The sequence below is a fragment of the Protopterus annectens genome, chromosome 2.part1, assembly GCF_019279795.1.
Source record: "Protopterus annectens isolate FY-2018-M chromosome 2.part1, PAN1.0, whole genome shotgun sequence".
Lineage (NCBI taxonomy): Eukaryota > Metazoa > Chordata > Ceratodontiformes > Protopteridae > Protopterus > Protopterus annectens.
Window position 1 is genome coordinate 1,160,577,107 of NC_056729.1, and position 22,800 is coordinate 1,160,599,906.

Genomic DNA, 22,800 nt, shown 5'->3' on the forward strand with positions numbered 1-22,800 from the left:
TCTGGATATAATGATAGTTTAGTTAAAAATTATATTATGGTTGTTACGAGTGTTCTGAATGATGTATAGATAGTAGTTTACTATTATTTTCAAGGAATTCTAGCTTTGATTTAACTCTGGAAGGGTTATATGAATATTTTAATAGCCATATACAATATATATATATATATACATACAAGGTTTTGAATGCAGCTATCACGAGAATAGTTTAGCTATCATCCTTTGAATTTTTGAGTTTGTTTGCTTTTTTAAAAAGGTTTTATGCATGAGACCATTATCATGTATAGTCAGTAATTCAGAAGCCATTGTGGAACATGTGAGAAAAAACAGTGTGAGTGACTTGTACTTGTTTATATTTATGAATGGATTGTTTAGATGAGGTCTGTTGACATGGTAACAGTATACATTTTAGACTTGGAGTCCTGACGTCATTTAGCTTGCGTACTGACGCATAGTGGAAGGATGATCCTCCCGTACACAGCAGGGAGATTGCCGGTAATGTTTTGTTAACAAACTTTTTATGGATTACCAGGCTGGATAATATTTTAAGGATGTATATAGTGATGTATCAAAGTACATGCAGCTGTTGCTGTAGACTGATTGCTTTTTATGTAATAGTGTTCTTATACATCGTATTGTAAAACAGAGGTGATTATAAGGCTTGAATTTCAAGGGTCTGAATGAGGCTCTTGAGGGAATAGTTTAATCTGTTTGTTTGTTTTTCCAGTGTGGGATGATGTGATATTAGTGAATGGATGTTATGGTGGAATGAGTGATTGGGTATATACAGCGAACAGGATACATTTGTTTATTATGATGACTGGTTAGCTCAAATGGTTTGTGGACATGGTGATAGTTTATAGTATAGGTTTGACGTGGTGGCATTATACTGTTTGCATATAATGAAAAGAGAGAGTAGTTCTCCTAAAATAGATATGAGTATCATTGGAAATGATGTAGCTGCACATGTTATGATCTGATGATGACTGATGACTATGGTGGCAAATATTTAAAGATGCAACATGATGACGCTCTAAAGTGAGTGTAGCATTTATTTTGAAGTGATCGTATTTTTATGTAGTACTATTCTAATATAATATGTGGAAAATTGAAGACGAGCATAAGGTTTTAAGCCTTTTGAGAGTTTGATAAATGGGGAATACAAATTTAATATAACTACTTATTTTAGCCTAAGTGGATGCAATGATGAGTTATACAGTGCTGTTAAATAGGACGCACTTGAACTACGATGAAGTTACAAAAAGTAAAGTGTTCTAATAAGATACAATACTAATGTTTACACCTATTTTTATTTATGCTGAGTTGATGAAACCTATACTATATAGGGAAAGTACATTATTTTGAACAATATAAAACTGCGCGGTTTGACCATATGTAAGAAATGTTTTTAGATGCTTTGATGTTTCTTAACTGAATGCTATACAGTGTTTATTGTTTTTAAGTAAAAGTTCTTTTAAATTATGGAAAGGATTAATTGATGATCCCACCCATAGATGGTGTGCAAGCGAAAGCATTGTATCCATTTGAAGAATGAGAATTTGAATGTAATGGGTGTTAACAGATTAATGCGGGTATTAAAAGACTGTTTTTTCTCAGTTTGTTTTTATTAGTTTTATGTACATGGTCTGTGGAAGCCATGGTTAGTGGTGAAAGCACTTACCTATTAATAAAAGACTATTTGTTTGTATCGTATGAGACTTGGAATTTATATCATATGAGAATTGGAGCTATACTTCGTGCCACTGTTGCTGTTTCTCTGATTCATACTTTGACTTAGGAATGAGGTCCATTCCCATCATGGTATTAGAAACCCAAAAGACTTGGAGAAATTAAAAACGGCAAAAACACAGCTGGCATGTATGTCCTTATAAGGAATTTCCCAATCACGAGAACATTTATCCTTCCAGTCAGACATATAAAATTTTAATACGATTTCTCTAACAAAAAGAAAGGTTCCACAACACAGATACTTATCTGCTTGAAGTTGTAGCTGAAATCGAGTAGCAGTACTAATGTTGCTGAACTTATAAGAATCTACAAAAACATACATACTGCATGAAAGTTCTGAATTTTGGCATGTCAGCACTTCTTTCTTATACCAGCATGTACTCTCATGCTATAGGGGAATAATGTTGCATGAGAAAGGAGTCAGCAGTTTTGTAGATTGGCTAGATGTCCATTCTCCTTGGCAGGATACATCCCATATGTGATGGTTACCACAACAGTGATCTAATGAAGAATATCATACTTTGATGGCGAGTACCTCAGGTAGCAATAGCAGTAAACTTGCTTTCAGCATCACTATGAGCAGAGCCTTAAATTGTTTAATAAAATAACAGTGGGAAGATCTCAGATTTTGCTATGGATTCACTTCTATCCCAAAGGGCCCCTCATTGAAAAGGCACTGGGCAAGCATGTTAGCAAATTATGTGAAATAGTTTGAGCTTTTGCTGATGTTTCAGGTGACCTATGTAGTCAGAAGAACTGTTAAGATCCAGAGCATTAACTGCAGAGATCCAGATTTACTACTTTCTATATCATTACATACTAAAAGTCCTTAGATAAACCAGAAGACAGCTTGCATTATTAAGAGTGATATTATACTGTTGTCTTTTCAAGGCATTAGGGGGAAATCTATGGATTTGGGAGTTATCTTTACTATCTATCATTATAAACTGCTGGACTTTCCTGTACTGACCACACTATGTTTTGACAGCAGAATCTAGCAACTTCCTCATTCTACCTCTCTGTCCTTCCTTACATAGTATAACTGTTTGCTACTGAATTATGTAGTTAACTGTTTGCTACCGAATTAATTCCAATATCTAAGATAATAATCACTGTCCCAGAAATATGTAAACTAGTACATAAATGCAGGTCTGTACCTCTGCAGGTGTACCCTAAGTCTCCAGTGAAAACAAAGCCGTACTCTCTTTACCAGTTGCACAATCATTTGAAGAGACCCTTGATGTAATGTATCTCATGTTAACCCACGTCAAAGGCTGGCAGAATCTCTAAGTATACTAATGTGTTTGGTGCTCTTCAATGATGTATCCAGTCTCTCTAACTCCTTTCCTTCTGCACAGTTGTAGTCTCTTTCACAGCTAGACTGGCATTAAATGGACAACTGCATTAAGCTGTCAATGCCTATAATTGCAAAGTACCTTGCAAAGGTAAGGCAAAACAGCTCTTGTACTTTACAAAAAAAGCACCTAAATAGGCATGTCCAAGGGTCAGCTTTCAGTGATTTTTCCTATCCACCTGGTGAATCTGGGCATACTGGGGCAAAGCAGCTACTGCCTCATGTACACAGACAACCTACTCCTCCTACCACCCAGCACTACAACCTGCGAGAGATGCACTTACATAGCCAAACTGGAAGCAAAGCTCTCTCCAACCAAGATTGTGCTAGACAGTCAAGAGGAGAAGGTTAACACTTGCACTACACCTCAAGCAACACACAGCCCTTCAAAACCCACACCATCAACACCCATGCATAGCAACACTAAACCCAAATATGTGGAGGCCCTTAACATTAACCTGCCCAAGCACCAAGGACCTCCGAAGCTGAAATGCAAACAAACACCAGTCACCACCAAAGTGACAAATAGCTCACAACATCAGTGTGCCACCCAACAACAGCCGCTAAGGCAAGACAACATACCCAACACTTTAGTTATAGGTGACTCTATAGTCAGGCACACTGATGTCCCACTCACCAGGCTGAACAAGAAGAAAGTTACAGTCAGCTGCCTGTTGGGAGCCAGGATCCGCCACATAACACATGCACTCAAGTCACCCCACAACAAGTACAAATATGACTCTGTCATTGTCCATGTTGGAGTGAATGACTTCAGACGTACCTCCCTGGATGACATGAAAAGAGACATGGAAGAGCTCTCAGATCATGTGGCCCAGGCAGGTATGACTCTAGCCCTGAGTAGCATCCTGCCTTCGCCCAGGATGATACCACAGTATAAGGACAAAATGATGGACTTCAACAATTGGCTAAGCTTCTGGTGTCATTCAAAGGGGATCCAGTATCTGTCTGCCTGGGATGACATGATCAACAAACCACGATGCTTTGCCAGAGATGGTTTGCACCTGTCACCCCTGGGATTCAGATTACTGGCTAAAGCTCTTGCCACCCCTATAGTTCCTTTTTTAGGCAAGGTTCAAAGGACAAAACCACCACCATAACATACAAACATGCAACATCTGAAGGTAATGCTACTCAATGCTAGAAGTCTAAACCTCAAAATGCACTCTCTCGAGGCACTCCTAAAAATGGAGAACATCAATATCTGTGCAGTAACTGAGACCTGGTTCAAGGCTCCAGACAGCACCCCTGCTATACCAGGCTACAACTCTTACCACACTTTTCGGCCACCAAACCAAGACCGAAACACTAAAGGTGGAAGAGTGCCAATATTCACCAAGGATATTCACACATCCAGGCTAGCTGCCCAACACAATGCATCTGAAATTCTCCAGATGCAACTAACACTAGGTAAGACTGCAATCCAAATTGTAGCTTGCTACAGATCCCCCACCATGCCCTAAGATTCTCACTACACCTTTCTATACATAGTGGAAATCATAAAGTTACAACCAAACACCCTAATACTGGGTGATTTCAGCTACCCTGCCATTAACTGGGAAAATTACTCAGGTACCAACACCTTTTCCCAGCGGTTCTTGGAATTCATACTTGGATCAACTAATCCACTGTCCGACCAGGGGCTCCAATATTCTCGATCTAGTCATTATCAACATGGGAGATAGATGATCCACACCAATGGTCACCCTCTCATTGGTCAGGTCTGACCATAAGCTAATCACCCTTGACATCCACATCCAACCCCCACCCCCCAGTAAGGAAACCTCTGTAAAAAACTTCTCCCAAGCCAGCTTCATGCTACTCAAGTCAGAAGTGACAAACTTCATGACACCCATGCAGACGGGAGTTGAAAGTTTGACTGCTGAATCCTACACTAAGGCACTATACGAGCACATCCACCCGTGCATGAATCGTACCATCCCAAATAGAACCAAGACACTCTCCATCTAAAAAAGGAAGTCAATCTGGTGGTCCCCTGCCATAAACAAACTATACAACAGAAGGAAGAAACTGTTGCAGAAAAGTGGAAAATTCCAGGATGCAAAAAACTCCCTTACCAGCCTCAATAAGAAACTGAGATCCCTCATAAAATCCTCCAAAGCTAGTTACCAAAATAAAATTGCCAAAGATTCCAAAGACAACCACAAGGCATTCTATAGTTATATTAAGAATCTAAATGGCAATGCTCAGATCTGCTCTGACCTACAACAGAATGGCATTAAATATACTGATCCCAAGGATATTGCCAATATCCTGGAAGATCGATTTAGTGCCAACTTCATCCCCCTCTCACCCCCTAAAGAGCCCATCTCAATACCAAAAGATTGTTAAATTCCGGTAATCAGGGCCACACAAGTAGAAACCGCACTCTCCAAACCTAAGAATACAGCATCCAAGGGACCAGATGACATCCCGGGCTGTGTACTACATAAACTACAAAATGAATTGGCACCTCACCTAAGTGTCATGTTTAATCATAACCTCACCTCAGGCTACGTGCCCAATGAGTGGCATAGAGCTACAGTTATCCCACTCCACAAGGGGGGATCCACCTTTTATCCCGGGAACTACCGTCCCGTCAGTCTGACGAGCCTGATCTGCAAGGGCATGGAACGCATTACCATGGAACTTATAAACAAATACATTGGCAACCTTCAAACACTGGACCCCACCCAGTTGGGTTCGTGAAGGGCCGATCTTGTCTTCTGAACCCGATTGACTTCTTCAAAACAGTCTCCAGAGCTGTGGACGAGGGTAAGGCGGTCCACAAAGCCTATCTGGACCTCGCTAAGGCCTTCAACACCATCCCCCACTCTGGAATCATAGATAAACTGACTAAGCTGGGCATAAAGCCCTACGTCACTCGATGGGTTGCCAACTGGCTTACTGACAGAACCCAGACTGTAAAAGTAGCCGACTCCAAATCCAGCTACAGACAAGTGACAAGTGGAGTACCTCAGGGTTCAGTCCTGGGACCACTCTTGTTTGGCATCTACTTCTCTGAAGTACAGGCCAATACTAAGGGACTCTGGCAAACAAAGTTTGTAGATGACTGTAAACTGGGAGCCATTACTGAATCCCCAAATGATGTGGATATTCTACAAAAGGGCCTTACAGAAACAGATGCTTGTTGCCAGAGCCATGGCCTCAAGCTTACTGCCAAGAAATGTATAGTTATCCCCTTTGGGAAAAAACATATACCCATGAACTACCACATAAGTGGCAGTACACTAAACACTAAAAGTGTGATGAGAGACTTAGGGACACATGGGCAGTGGTCTCACCTTCGATAACCACATTGCCACAACAGTCAGGAAATCCTTCTATGTGGCACACCTCATCACTAAGGGCTTTTCATCCAGAAAAAAGGAGGTCATTGTCCCACTGTCTTCATCCCTCATTAGGCCCATTATAGAGTACAATACTCCATTTGGTATGTACCTCACAAGACATCTGCAACAGCTGGAAAGGCCACAGAAATACCTCACTAAAAGAATCACAGGCCTAAAGCAGATGCCCTATGCTGACTGTCTAAAAAAACTCCAGCTATACTCTGTGGCATATCGTCTACTCAGAGGCGATCTCTGCTTAACATACAAGACCATGTCAAACCCTGAGCTGTTGGACATGCTACACTTAAAGAAATCCCAGTCCCTCAGAGCCACACGCTCCAGGGATCTTAAACCTTGTCATCACAATGAACAAAACATGCTGGAGGGATAGGTTCCTGACCCAACGACTCCCCATACTCTGGAATAGACTACCCATAGATGTCAAGCAGAGCACCTCCTTGGCCCTCTTCAAAAGGAACCTTGTCGATTGGATAGGAGATAGGAAATTCACTCTAGGGATCACGTCAGTTGCCCTGCTAGACAGGGGTCCAGGGAAGTAAATATTGTAGGAAGAAATATCCAGGGAATTGTTATGGCTAGGCTTGTATAGGCCCTAGGGCTGATAACCTAGTACCAACCTATGAACCTATGAACCTATGAACGTAGTGCAACTAATCGGCTAATGTTGAAGATTCTGTCTCTTGTCATTCCTGCCCAAAATCATCAAGTATACTTTTACCTCCCTGTCTCTTCCTCAGCACTCTCTGTGAATCCAGTTATTCCCTAGTCATTAAAAATAATTAGGTGGAAGCAATTATGCAACTAGCAGTGGCTCTCCTTTAACACTACATTAACATGATGTCTGTCGGTCTGTCATGACTAGGCTAATACACTATGCTGCAATTCTTTGTTTCACTTACGGGATTGTAGCAGACAGAATCGGTGACATTGGGTTACGCAGTGGTGCAGTGATTAGCATTGTAGCCTCACAGCAAGAGGTTCTACAGTATGATTCTCAGCTGAGGTGCCTTCTGTGTGGAGTCTGCATATCCTCCCTGCGTTCATGTGGGTTTTCTCCGGCTGCTCCAGTTTCCTCCCACATTCCAAAGACATGCATCTGGAGCATTTGTCCCCGGGCCTCCACTGAAAATGGAGTCTTTCCCAGTCAGATTTTCCCAGTAAACAAATGTTAAATAAATAAAGAAAGAAAATAATACAAAGAACAGAGTGTCACATCCACAAAAAAAAAAAAAAAAAAAAACAGCCACTGATGCAGGTGTGTAGCACAAACTGCTATAAAACTGTAAACAATAACATAAGCTGAGTAAGTGAAATACACTAGACAAACAACATTTCACTGACCAAGAAGAGGAGGTCAAGCTATATATCAGTATCACTTACACTATACAAATAACCCAAGGACTAATTGCACTACCTAGATTTTAAAATGCTGCATTGAAATGCATCAACCATCATATACTGTACAAAATGTCTAAAAACTGGAAACAAAAAAAAAATGAAAAGGCAGAAAGAAAATAATTCTCATGCTGTTTAAATTAAAAAAAGACTTACATGGAAAACTTCGAGCCAGTCTAATCTCATCAGGAAACTTGCATGCTTTAATATCTGGAAATGGAGCATGTGGATATGTGGGTTCTGGCAGCCAGCGTACACTAGACTTCCACTCTGGGTCATAGCTAGCAAAATGTGCAAAAAAAAAAACATAGAAATGAAATCAGTAACCTTTACACTTGCTTAAATCAACATACTGTACAATCACTAAAACAACTGCTTAGACAGCCTCTTCTGGCTCTCTACAAATATTAGCAACGAAATAATAATATTGGGAGATACAAATATCAATTGGTCTTCCATTCAGTCTTCAACAAACCCACTTAATATTAACCTTTATAACTTCTCACAGCTAATTAATTCCATAACCTGCCCCTCAAAAACTCTCTCTATTGGTAGCATTCTAGACTGGATTTTAGTCTCTCACTCTCACTATTTTTCCTGCTAGCGGTACACTTACAGACTCCCTAAGTGATCACCTGCCCACCTTTAATTACCGACTCCCTACACCTTTGCAGAGAACACATAATTACATCACTACCCGTAACCAAAAATACTTCAAACCAACAGCTTTCACTGACTCTCTAAAAGCAATTAACTGGAATGTTCTAAAAACTTTACCCCTAGACGATGCTGTCGCTCACTTCAACTCAACCATCCTAAACCTCCTAGACTACCATGCTCCTTTAAGGTCCAAAGGAATTAAACTAAAAACCACCCCCTGGCTAACCGAAAACACATTAATAGCTATGAGACACAGAGACAAAGTCTGGGCACTTTACCAGAAAAATAAATCTCCCCTTACCCATACTGAATTCAAAACACTTAGAAACAAAGTAAAAAAGCTCATTACCTCTGATCAACAAAACTATTTCTCCAAACTCCAAAATAGTAATAAAACAAACCCTCAGAAATTCTGGAAAGGAATCTCTACCCTCATCTCTCCTGGCAAAACAGTCAACCCTAGTCCTGACCCAACTGCTCCTGACATAGACTTGGCTACACAATTCAACTCTTTTTTCATAACTTCTATCTCCAAACTAACATCTTCATTCTCCAACACCACTCCATCCTCCACTTCTCCCACACTCTCTTCTACTAACACTTTTCCTTCCACTTCCATCTCTTCTCCTACTCCCTCTACCTTACCATCACCCTCTAATACTGAAAAAATATTAAATGTCTCTTACTTGCTTCTTGCTTCTTGCCTGGATGGATTCTTGCTAAAATTCAAAGTCTGATTATATTTGCATTCACAGTCTATTGCATACAGAAACTTGCAGAATATACACTGATGAGAGAATATACTTTGCAGCACTTGTCTTTAAGAGCAGTAACCAATAACTTTTATAATAAATAAAACTGGACAAACGTTGCAGCTTAAAAGTACTGTTCCAACTTTACTTCTCATATAGTACAGATGATGTGAGAGATATAACATTTACCTCAGAACACCAAATGTGTTCCTACCATATCCCCAAACAACTGGATTTATACAGCTCTTTATATACTCTTTTTAAACATATTTTGGAGAATTGCTTATCCTGTAGAAACAATACTAAACTTCCTTGTTTAACAATGTCTTGTAAGAGACCAGCTTTTCTGACAGTGTGAATATCCTGTAACAGTGTCCTGATGTCCATGTAGAAAAGCATATTTTTGAGGAAACACATTGTCCTGTATTCTATTTGAATCTGTGTATAGAAACATGTGTTCTTATGTCAATGCTGATAAGCATATCCTGTTTTATGAAGAAAAACATATTTTTGAGAAAACACATTGTCAGAGATCAACTTTTCTGACAGTGTGAACATCCTGTATTTTATTTGGATCTTTGTATCTGTTCTTATGTCATATCCTGTTTTTCCATGCAGAAAAACATGTCATTGTTCTTTAAAAGCAGATTTTGCATTTTTGTTCTTGCATAACATCCTGCCTTGAGTCTGTAAGGGAATAATGTCCATTCAGCAGATTCCTTTTCCAAGCCATGGTCATTTAGTATGACTGCTGATCACATTTTACTTAAACTTTGTTTCTGCATTTAAGCAAGCCTTTTCTTTCAGCATATTTACAACATAATTAATTTCAGATTTATATTCATAAAATCTAACAATTCCCTCTGTTTTTAAACATACTCAAAACATTTTATATAGAAAACACAAGAAACAAACCTTTAGTTTGATACAACAAATCAAAATGCAATTTTACATAGTTAATACAATATTATTAAAGTATTACTACCAAAACTGAATGTATTTAACAACTTTTTCTTTTGCAGACCATTCTGTAAAAATATTTTTTATCAGTTATGAGCTGTGTCTGCTTTAATGTTATTTTTTTTAACTTGATCAATTTATTCTTTTGCAATCATCGAATTTAATTTATGACTTAGAACTGTTTCATTAACTCTTTGCAGCTGTTGAATTAACTATAAGAGACAGTAACCATGTGCTACTGCAAGCATTTATACACTACTAAAAACACACAATTTCAATGTCATTTTAACCATAACATTGTGGTCATGTCTTTGAACTGCTCAATAACATCTTGGTAAAACACTGAACTGGGCTTAGATAATAAATATTTGAAAGCAATTTACTGGGGTAAAACCAATGATATTACAACTTGACAAATTACTTTTGAACTTATCACAATGTATTCTTTACAGTATGTATTTACACAGACTGTTTGCTATTTATGCATTTCAATCTAGTAGGTACCCTGGACCCATTTTTTATTAAATATGGTTTTCACACATATTTATTACTAGACATTAATCTCATTTGTACTGAATTCTTCTGCATTTGTACATACAATGACTATAAAGTACATTTAGTCTAATCTTACAAATTTAATAACATTAATATTAAGCAAAATCTTGGAAAATGTTTGTCTCTTTAGAAATATCTAGTGGAATTGATACCAAATTCATATGTCCTGTTATTTTAAACTACATACTCAACAATTATTAAACATTGATGTTTTTTATACCAACATTGCTTTGCCAAAAACATATTAAAAATAGTGACCATTCTTGCTATTAGAAACATTTATGCATTTTGCATATCTTTATTCTCTCTTGTATAGCTTTAATAAAGCAATTTTAAATCATCTCTTGTTTTTTCTAAACAATAAAATAATAACCATTATGATAGCTATTAACAACTTGTAAAATATCTTATCCTGTCAGGTTTAATCCAGTTTACCAGTATTTCTAATACACTAATACCTGTTTTTCCCTCTACCTAAAAGAGTATTGTCAAGAATGAATGAGATATATATTTTTTCCTGTAGCTTTATTTTAGACCCTTATTATTTATTTTTATGTAGCTTTATTTCAGACCCTTGTCACAGTCTGTTTATACAGTCAGTGTAAAACTGAGAAAGTGCTCCTCCTCTTATACAGTCAGTGTAAAACTGAGAAAGTACCCCTCCTGTAGTACTTCAGCACTGTTTACCTGCCCTATGCTGTGAAAATAGAATGTATGTTAGCCTAACACTATGGTTATACATTTATTTTATTAAATTATGAACTTTTGTCTGACTTGATAACTTTTTATAAAGCTTTTGCTGTTTACTACCACTAGTAGGCATTTACATTCTCCTGCACAATTGATTTGAACTGTATATATACTATAGCCCATTTGCTGGCTGTACTTGATACAACTGAGTTTTTTTGTCCTTTTAACATTTACTTGCAAACAGATTATAAGTGACATCTATGCACAATTGTGGCATTTTATGACAATTACTAAGTGACATCTATGCACAATTGTGGCATTTTATGACAATTACTAAATAGTGTTGCCTGTAAATATTTTAACAATTATGTTTTAATAACAATGATGCTTTAGAAAAACTCAAGCTACTTTTCTGGCAATCAGTCTTGTTGTTTATCTTATCTTTCCAGCATTTCCTGTAACTATTTATTCAGTCTAGGAAGGTCTTAGCTCACATTTTATATTCTGTAAACTATAGTTAATTCTTTTGGCATTTTTCCTTTAATGTGATTGTGATTTGCATAACTATGCATTTATACAACATAAATAGACATCATTTTACAATTATCTTACATGGATTTCAGTATTTTTTTTTTATTTATTTAACTATTTAACTGTCCTGCCATTAATTTTACAAAAACTGTTTGAATAATACCATCTGTGATTTTATTTATTTTTAAAATTCAGAACTTTAACTGTTTGGTGTTACTATATAATTATAAACAAATTGTAAAAAACAAAATAGATATTAGTTTAGCCAACACATTTATATTTATATTATTTATATTTGCTGTTGTCTGCCTTTTGCTTTTGTGTATTGTAACAGATGTACTCTAGATGAAAAGAACACACATGCATGTCTGTCTTGTATCTGTATATCTTTATACAAGCATGTCAGTCTTGTGACTTTAAATTTTTACTCATCTATTTTTATTTAATTTTATATATTATAATACACTAGAACAGTTTTGTTTACCTTTTGACTATGCTAATGAATGGCATTCATATGCTTTACTTTACTGTAGTACTGATAGATGTCTTGCTTTAACTGAATGAAAGTAAAACATTTAAGAATGATTTGTCCCTATCATCCTACCATGTATGTTTAACCATTTTCAAAACATAAACATATTATAAAATATATTTCTTTTGCACAGATTAACTGTGTATGCAGGAAGTTCCCAGTCTTTGTCAATTGAGCTAATTTATTTCCTTTATCCTGCAACTTCTGTTGAAGAATTTCCTGGAATGTTGTATGGTCTTTCTGACATTCTTTAGTAAGCTGTTCTGCTGAATTTGAAACTCCTATGCACTTTTGAAAAGATGTGTGTATAACTTGCCTAAGCTTCCTGAACTCATTGTGCCTGTCATTTAGAAGTTTACTACATTCCTTTGTAACAAAATGTACTAGGGGTTCTATCAGTAACTGATTTGACTCACATGTGGTGACAGGACATAACTGTTCAACATCAGAATGTAATGGAAACACTTTACCCTTAGTTAATTCTTCAGATCTGTCTTTACAGTCTATTTTTATATTTGCAATATGATGCAATATTTTTTTATGACATAATACACAAAATGCAGTTTTTGTTGAATCACACAATAAACATTTGTCATATTTCACATGGTTTTCTTTGAGATACCAGTCAAATATTGTAATACATTTGCATAATGCCTTACTATCAACCTGCCCTAATAAGGTTTTACATTTACTAATGTGCTGTGTATACCAACATAGCATTTTACTATAGTTTAGTTTACTCCTGCATGAATTATAAATAATATCCATACTATCTAGGAATATACAACCTGTCTAGGAATACAGAAACTATATATGAATATACAAACTGTCTTAAGAATATAAAAACCCTCTTAAGAATATACAAACTGTTTTAACACCATCCACACTAAATATGTGACACAGAAAAAAGTCTTACCAGTTAGCAAGAAAACAGGTGATCAGGCTGCTATTGCAGATGGCTGGAAATTTTTCAAAGTCACTTGAGAAGCTGGGAAAGCACAACAGGCAGTGGACTGATGGGCTAGTGGATATCCCCCTTTTCTTGAAGAATTTATGGCACTGCGAATTTCTTGAACTAGTCTCACTCCGGATTGTAGACGTCTAAAAAACTTTACTACTGCAAGCTGCATAAACTGGAATACTTCTGTTCAGAATTGACACATACGTACAAATGTTAGTTACTGCAATTTGACTGAAGTGACCCTCTGCAGGGCTTACCATCACTCCTCCTGTGGTTGAATGCAGATTGTAGGTTCAAATGCAGACTAGCTTGCCATTGAAAAAATTATATGGAGCTAGTCACTCAGCTGCCTCGCCATTGAAAAAATATATTATATGGCCCTTACTTGCTTCTTGCTTCTTGCCTGGATGGATTCTTGCTAAAATTCAAAGTCTGATTATATTTGCATTCACAGTCTATTGCATACAGAAACTTGCAGAATATACACTGATGAGAGAATATACTTTGCAGCACTTGTCTTTAAGAGCAGTAACCAATAACTTTTATAATAAATAAAACTGGACAAACGTTGCAGCTTAAAAGTACTGTTCCAACTTTACTTCTCATATAGTACAGATGATGTGAGAGATATAACATTTACCTCAGAACACCAAATGTGTTCCTACCATATCCCAAACAACTGGATTTATACAGCTCTTTATATACTCTTTTAAACATATTTTGGAGAATTGCTTATCCTGTAGAAACAATACTAAACTTCCTTGTTTAACAATGTCTTGTAAGAGACCAGCTTTTCTGACAGTGTGAATATCCTGTAACAGTGTCCTGATGTCCATGTAGAAAAGCATATTTTTGAGGAAACACATTGTCCTGTATTCTATTTGAATCTGTGTATAGAAACATGTGTTCTTATGTCAATGCTGATAAGCATATCCTGTTTTTATGAAGAAAAACATATTTTTGAGAAAACACATTGTCAGAGATCAACTTTTCTGACAGTGTGAACATCCTGTATTTTATTTGGATCTTTGTATCTGTTCTTATGTCATATCCTGTTTTTCCATGCAGAAAAACATGTCATTGTTCTTTAAAAGCAGATTTTGCATTTTTGTTCTTGCATAACATCCTGCCTTGAGTCTGTAAGGGAATAATGTCCATTCAGCAGATTCCTTTTCCAAGCCATGGTCATTTAGTATGACTGCTGATCACATTTTACTTAAACTTTGTTTCTGCATTTAAGCAAGCCTTTTCTTTCAGCATATTTACAACATAATTAATTTCAGATTTATATTCATAAAATCTAACAAATACCCTACCTCCCCTTCCCTCACCTCTCTCACTAAAACCCATTCCTATATCTACTATAAAAAACTCCTCCAGAAACTGAAGCCATGCTCCAATGCCCCAGACAATATTCCTTCATACTTCCTCAGCATAGCTGCAGAAGCCATTGCCTACCCCATTAGCATACTTATCAACCGCTCTATCCAAGAAAGCACAGTACTCCAAATTTGGAAAAAGGCTTTCATTATACCTTTACATAAAGGTGGCAATAATATCAATATTACAAACTTCCACCCCATAGCTATCTTGTCTCCTATCTCTAACCTACTAGAAAGGTGTATCCATCTACAGCTCCTACCTTACCTTCTAGATAATCATCTGCTTACTCCAACTCAGCATGGTTTTAGACCCGGCCATAGCACTATGATTGCCCTCCTCTCCTTCTTTGAAATGGTAAATAAAGCCCGGGACTCTGGTCATACTGTCTCTACCCTCCTACTTGATCTCTCAAAGGCCTTTGACACTATCTTTCACAAACTACTTCTTACTAAACTGTCTCAGCTTAATTTATCTCCTTCCTTGCTGAACTGGTTCTCTAGTTATTTATCCAATAGATATCAAGCAGTAAAATGGAAAAAGGCCACCTCCTCATTCCTTAATACCCCAACTGGAGTTCCCCAATGATCCATACTGGGTCCTCTCCTATTTAATATATTCATAAACGACTTCCACAATTCTATCCCATTCTCTAACATTATCCAATATGCAGATGATTCAACTATCATCTGTTCTGCCACATCCATCCCAGTACTACAAAAGCTTACACAAGATGCATTCTCCATCATTGAACTATGGATGAAAGAAAATCACCTTGCACTTAATGCCTCTAAAACCAAACTAATGGTATTTACCCCCACTAAACACATCTCTATCAACACTAATTCCCTTCTAATCACCAGCCACAACAACACATCCTTGGAATTGGTGTCAGAAGCTAAGTTACTTGGGGTTCAAATTGATAGTCATCTTAAATTCAACTCCCACACTCAACTAAATATTACAAAAAAAACATCAAAACCTAGGCATGCTCTGCTGACACAATCGCTACCTTACCCCTCCACTAAAATCAGTCTCTCTACCTCTTTCCTCATCCCCTCTCTTCTCTATGGAGCCCCACTCCTAACATCCAATCTTCCCTTAAAACACAACTTTCCTCTTGCTATAACAAAATTGCTAAATTTGCTACTAGCCATAAGACTTCTACCCACCACTGTTCTTCACTCCATAAACTAAAATGGCTAGAATTACCCAATCAACTCATCTATTCTCAACTTAATCTTGCTCACAAACTCATTTGCAAACCCAGTCTCTGTCCGTCCCTCTCCTCAGCCTTTAAATTTCGCCTGCCCAACAGAATACTTAGATCCAATAACCAAAATCTAATTGAATTTTACAAACCCAATTGTCCCCCAGGGAAAAATCTCCTGTCCTTTAGTCTAGCACGTCTCTGGAACTCCCTACCTCCTGCCATTTGCACCACCCTCATCCCTTACATTCAAAAAATCTCTTCACTCTCATCTACTATCCCAGTGGGAATGTTCATGCACCCTCCCTATCCCAGTGAGAATGCTCCTGCACCATTCCTTCTTGATCTACACTGATTTTCTCTCTTTCTCCTCCATTGGAACTTCCTTACCTCTGCTTTCCTAAAAAAAAAAAAAAAAAAAAGAAAATCGCAAGCTACTTAATGATAGAACTGCTTCTCAGTTCACATTGGAATTGCTTACTTTTTTTAGTCTGTATCATCTGTAATGTTTATCACCAGTTTGCTTCTACCAGAAATTGTATGCTCTAATGGTGTAATTGTTGTAAATATTGTAATCTAAAACCTTTTGTAACCTTATTTATGGAGCTTTTCTCCCCAGGACTCCATTGAAAATGGGTTCATCCTGGCCCAATGGACTATCCTGGTAAACCAACTGCAAATAAATAAAATAAATAAATAAATAGACATTAACCCACAGTCTTCATAAGATAAAACCACTGTGACTGCATGTTGTTTGTGATTGAACTGAAACTGTTTCTTCTCTGAAGACTGAAGAATGAATCTGTCTACAGACAAATGGGAACACTTGCAAAACTGAGCACAGGCTTGGATTTTAACTGTCATTGCTTAATCACTGATTTCTGATTAAGTTCTGAAGCTTTAATACAACTTCAAGTCGCTGCAGTCCTCAGAGTTACCTTTCCATGGAAGGGGATAGTCGTAATATTATTATTGATTATACCTCACAAAGTATTACATTTTTTTAATTATACACTGTCACAGACTAGGCATATGAGTAGACTGTGACTGCATTTTTAGATAAAATGAGAAGGCTCAGTTTCTTAGTATAGTGATGCAAATGAAATCATTCACTAGGAAATGATAGATGATCTAGCCTTTCAGTGCTCAAATGCAGTTGTCAGTTGCAATGCATTATGCTGTATATTTTGAAATAATACATTAAGTAGGCATTCACTGCATAACTGATAATTTTGTGCTCTAGATCATTTAAATAAAATAAAAAAAATAAATAAAATGGATTGATGTGTTTGCCAAATGGTTCAGCAACAACAATCTGCTAAGCAATACAGACAACTCCAGGCTATGAGTTCACCAGGAAAGTCAGTTAAGACAAGCAAATGTACATCAGCAAGTTGAATCTGAACAATAAGTCCTAGCTGCTTTGGTAAAGATGCTCCTAGTATTAGCAGGATAGCACTGATCCGGCAGGCGACCGTTTTTTTTCCTGTCTTGGCACCTGTTGACCATCTGGCCATTTACCAACATTATACCCATTCACTGTTCACTGCAAGGCCATCAGCTAGATAGCCATTAGATGATTTTTGTTTTACATACTACCTACTCCATGCATGTCTTTGTTGTTGTGTCTTTTGGCTTTTCCCGGTTAGGGTCACCACAGCAGAACTCCGGTACACTAATGATTGGCAGTAGATTTTTACGTGCCGAGTTGCCGGCCCTGACGCACAACCTTCAACAAAAGGTACGCCCATTCACACATGTCTCCACACAGAAGACGCCCTAGCTGAGAATCGAACAGGACAACGTCTTACTGTGAGGCAACAACGCTACCGCAGCACCACCACCGCAGTCTTTACAAATGCATAAAAGGTGAGTATTCAACTGATGCAATGTGTGGACACCAGTTACTTATGTGATTGCTGTCTTCCCCTCAGCAGCCCAGCCCCCACCCCTTGCAAATGGATGGCTCCTGACACATCTCCTATGTACAACAGGATGCAGTGACAAGAAATGCGCACCTGAGACACTACCTTTCCTACTGCCCTATGGAGATAGCAGCAGACAATATATCTTCATTCTTCTCCCTTTTCAGCTGGTTCCAGCGCCTAGGCTACTAGCTGATGTTGGACTACCTGATTTTAAGTTAAGGCTCTAGCTCTCTACTTCAAAGATCCAGCAATCCTCTAGCTATTACTGGTGCATAAATCTTACACTCCACAAAGGATTCCTTGACCAGTCTAAAGAGACAGGCAATAAAACAGGCACTACAAGAGGTACTCAAACTGACTAGATAAACCTTTCATCTCCTACACTTAACCAATAATACATAATCTATTCATATATAAATCCCCAATATATGTTTAGCTAAATGACATTTTTTCTCAACTGTGGTTATGTTTCCTCTAAATATTATGATTTTTCTTGTTGAAAATTGTAACTATTATTATAGCTATATATGGTTTTCTTTTTATTTGACAATTGTAACTAATATTATAGCTAAATATGTTTTTCTTATCATCCCGTCCTAACATATGCTTGCAATAATTTCAGCTGTGATTATTCTCTTTATCTTGTGGGGCATTTTAACTCGGGGCCTCTAGTGAAAATGGATCGCTCACCCAGTCGGACTATCCCAGTGAACAAACATAAAATAAATAAATAAAGAAAGAAGAATGATCTGGGGCGTACTTGCTCAATGACATAGTGGGATGAAGCCTTAACTACATCCCCCCCCCCAAAACCTGCAATCAGTTAGAGACTACGGAGCTGAAGAAGCCAACTGAAATGAGATGGAAGTGAGTAGTCAACATGGACCTCTAACAAAGGAGGAATCAGTCCCAATCCTGTTGCAGTAGTTAAAACTATGGATCAGAAAGTAGGTGTGCTCTCACACACATTAAGCATGGAGTGGGGAAGCGAACCTACCAAGAAGTGTGCTGCACTTTAGTTAGCCACAGATGATGGGCAGAAGAAGACACACACACACACACACACACACACACACACACACACACACACACACACACACACACACACACACACACACACACACACACACACACACACACACACACACACACACACACGCACACACACACACACACACACACACACACACACACACACAAGCACACAAACAAAAATAACAAAACATACCTTAAGGAACAGTCTTCTGTTTTCCTGAGCTGCTTTTTACCAAAAGATCTATAGTGCAATCTATGTTAACAGTGGGCCGGATTTACGAAAGCTTACATGGAGTGCAAGAAGAGTGTAGGAGCTCACAGCGGCAATATGTCTGCCATGCGATCCAGGTACAGCTGGCAGGGGCGTGCATGAGAGCTGCTAAAGCTACTCTTGCACGGACAGCATCATGGTATGCAAATTACCTCATATGCTGCTGAAAGCTACGCAAATGACGTAAATTTGCAATCCAGGAAACAATAACCTGTCCGTGGAAGATTAGTGTTATCTGCAGAAATGTACTCTATTGGTAACGGAGTACCGTTCTGCAAATATGTAAACGGAGCTATGACAGCTCCAAATAAAGGATGCCTACAGTTGAGGAAGCATGCCAATGGCCAAATATAAGGCCATTGGCATTTATAAATGTTTAAAATTATTAAAATCTAACTTTTTTTTCCCCCAATCTCCGATGTTTAAGCATAGCACAGCACCGCACAAACGTGCGTCGCTTTAAAAAACAAGAAAATAATTTAAAAATAGCCAAAAATAGGCATTTTCACTTAGAAGCTTATCCTGCCATGCAGATGAATGGCAGGCTGAAGACAACATGGCCACTGAGTAGTGGTTGCTAAGGGAGGGAAGCTCAGTGTGAGAGATGTAACCATGCATTAGTAGGCAATCCTATGCAAATGAGGATAAGGATAGTGAATCCCAATTTTCCCCAGCATGTGAGCCATGTCCCAAGAGTGTAAGTGTAGGAGTAGGTGAGTAGTAGAGTAGAATATAGGTGACATCATGAAGGGGTATGCCAGAAAGGCTGTAAGCTAATTGGAGCACAGTGGCTTGTGTTTACCCTGAGTTGCTCAGGATTGCAAGAGGCAAGCCTACAGTTGTCCTATTTGAAAACCTAAAACCAAAGGTGCACATTGTTAGAATATCGGAAATTTCTTGCAAATCTGCACACAGCATGTGCGCTCGTGTGCACGCATGTGCTCGTGTTTGCGCGGCACTGCCCCGGGCGGAAACAGAAAGGGAAAAGGAAGGAAAAGAAGTAGTAGGAAGTTAACCAAGGAGAACTAGCAGAGCTGCCAGGTGAAATATATCAGAATCAGCCAATTACACAGGCAGCAGACTATCCCAGTCGAGCCCAGCACTTTAAACTCTGCAAACAGCATTCCCCCCTGTTTTTTCCCAAGAACTTTGCAACACTGCAGTATACAAAGTGGGAAAGCTTAAAAAGCTTAAGTCAGACAAAATGTTAGGGGCTGCTCTTGCTATCATAAACCAACATGTACAAGGTGCTGAGGGTGGTGATGTTGTGAATGCTGCTGAGAAACCCACAGTGAGGAGACAGAGAAGAGTGTACAGACCCAGGGTAACATACCAGGGGCTACATGAGCTGGAGATAGTGGAGCGCTATACGTTGGACAGAGACCTCCTGCAGCAAATTGTTGAGCTGTGCCGGCCACGCCTCACACACAGAACCAACAGAGGGGAACCCATCCCAGTGGGTACCAAGGTATGTGTTAGCATAAGAATACTAGCTACAGGTACCTTCCAGAGACCGACTGGTGATATGATGGAGATTTCACAGGCATCAGCGTCCAGGGTAGTCCACCAGTTCCTGGATGCCATGTCAGCACATGTCGGTGACCACGTATATTTCCCCAATTCCCATGAGGCACTGGCTAGCAATATGCATCTTTTCCACCAAATAGCAGAATACCCTGAGGTAGTGGGTGCAATAGACTGCATGCACATAAGCATCAAAGCACCACCCGGTGAGTGGGGTAGGGTCTACATCAACCGCAAGGGCTTCCCCTCCATCAACTGCCAGGTTGTGTGCGATGCCCAGGGCATAATAATAAATGTGTGTGCTGGCTGCTCTGGAAGCTATCATGATTCCCACATCTGGCATCTGGTGTAGCTGTACCAGAGATTTGCCAATGGGGACATCCCTGATGATCACCTAGTGGGGGATGCTGGATATGCACTGGAGCCGTGGCTGATGACACCCATCAGAAATGCACACACACCTGAACAAGAACTCCATAATGAGGCACATGCACAAACAAGAAACATAACTGAGCGTGTGTTTTGGGATGCTCAAGTCATGGTTCTGGTGCCAGGACACATCTGGTGGAGCTTTGCAGTACTCACCAACTACATGTACCCAAACTGTTATGGTATGTGCCATGTTACACAATATGATCCTGCGGAAACAGCTGCAGCAGGAACAGCATGGGGCAGGGCCAGACAGCCCCTCTCCACTGACAAGGCCTGCACAGGCATGGTGTGACTTGGAGGAGGAACAACCTGAGCCTGCCCCAGTCGGCAGAAGGAGGCGTGCCCTGGCCTTGGCAAAGAGGCAACACATGGCACATACACTGACTCAGTAGGAACCCTGGAAATGACACCTCTCTCTGACTCACACATACAGTAAAAGGAATACCTAATTTGACACTACCTGTTTTTAAACATGTATAGGGAGTGTACTATGTGCATCCGACATAGGCAGCCCTGCAGCACCACCTGAGGCATGAGTGCCCTATTTTAAGCAATATAAAGTACTGCTAAGCACATTTTACTAGTATTGAGCATATTTAAATACAATTGGGCATAGCTGGGCACAGTGCTAACCAGCGCAACGTCGGGCAAAGTCGAGCAAAGTTGGGTAAACACGCTCACACCTGCTTTACTGTTCCTTAACCAGTCAGGTCTGCCCAGCAGGAAAATAAAAAGCAGTGACAGGGCTCAAACTCAGGATACTGTGCACTATAGTCACAGTACTGAACCACTAAGCCATGACAGCATTTCACTGGCACAAACACAACTAAAGTGTCTCACACATACCAGTTGGGGGGGGGGTCACATACCTAACTGTCACAGCCAGCAGGACAATTTTAGACAAACGCAAACACAAACAAATGCTGTATCATGCCCTCTGAAGAGGCATATGAGTAACCTCCCCCCAGGCCTATGCAGACAGATAACAGCAGGCCAGGCAGTGTGATGTGGGTTGGGTAGGCTATGAAGTCACAAACTAATATGCGTGTAATTGGAAGCTAAGGTCTGTAGTACAGTGGTATGCCTCAAGTCAGTACAATAGGCAGCAGTACACACTGAAATGGAGTACCTGACATAGCAGTACAGGCCTAGCAAATGTGTATAAGTGTCAGGTGTACCCCTCATCCTATGTACACCCACAGTAACAATCAGGTGTGCCCCCTGGGTAGAAATGTACAAATAATAGCTGTCCCCCCTGCATGTAGAAATGTTGATAAGTCTATGCAAATTGACTCATGGAAGCCCTGCAGGCACAGCGTGCTTCTTGTCTATGTACAACACAAAGGTAAGCCCTAAAGTAAAAAACAACTTGATTTTTCACACACATATAGTATATATGCCCATAGTGGGCATGCTCACACACAAACAAATTTAGCAAATTTCAGTCAGCAACATACTGAAAGGTCATACTGGGCATGCTCACACACTT

General features: G+C 39.0%; 1 protein-coding gene across 4 annotated transcripts in view; it reads right to left on the reverse strand.

Moving 5' to 3' along the window:
• SPATS1 (spermatogenesis associated serine rich 1) overlaps positions 1-22,800 on the reverse strand; it is a 1,192,417-nt gene that overhangs the window by 738,603 nt on the left and 431,014 nt on the right. For all 4 annotated transcript variants that reach the window (XM_044062692.1, XM_044062693.1, XM_044062690.1 and 1 more), the window contains one exon: positions 8,047-8,171. In XM_044062692.1, coding sequence (XP_043918627.1) covers positions 8,047-8,171 — 125 coding nt within the window. The remainder of the gene's footprint in view (positions 1-8,046; positions 8,172-22,800) is intronic.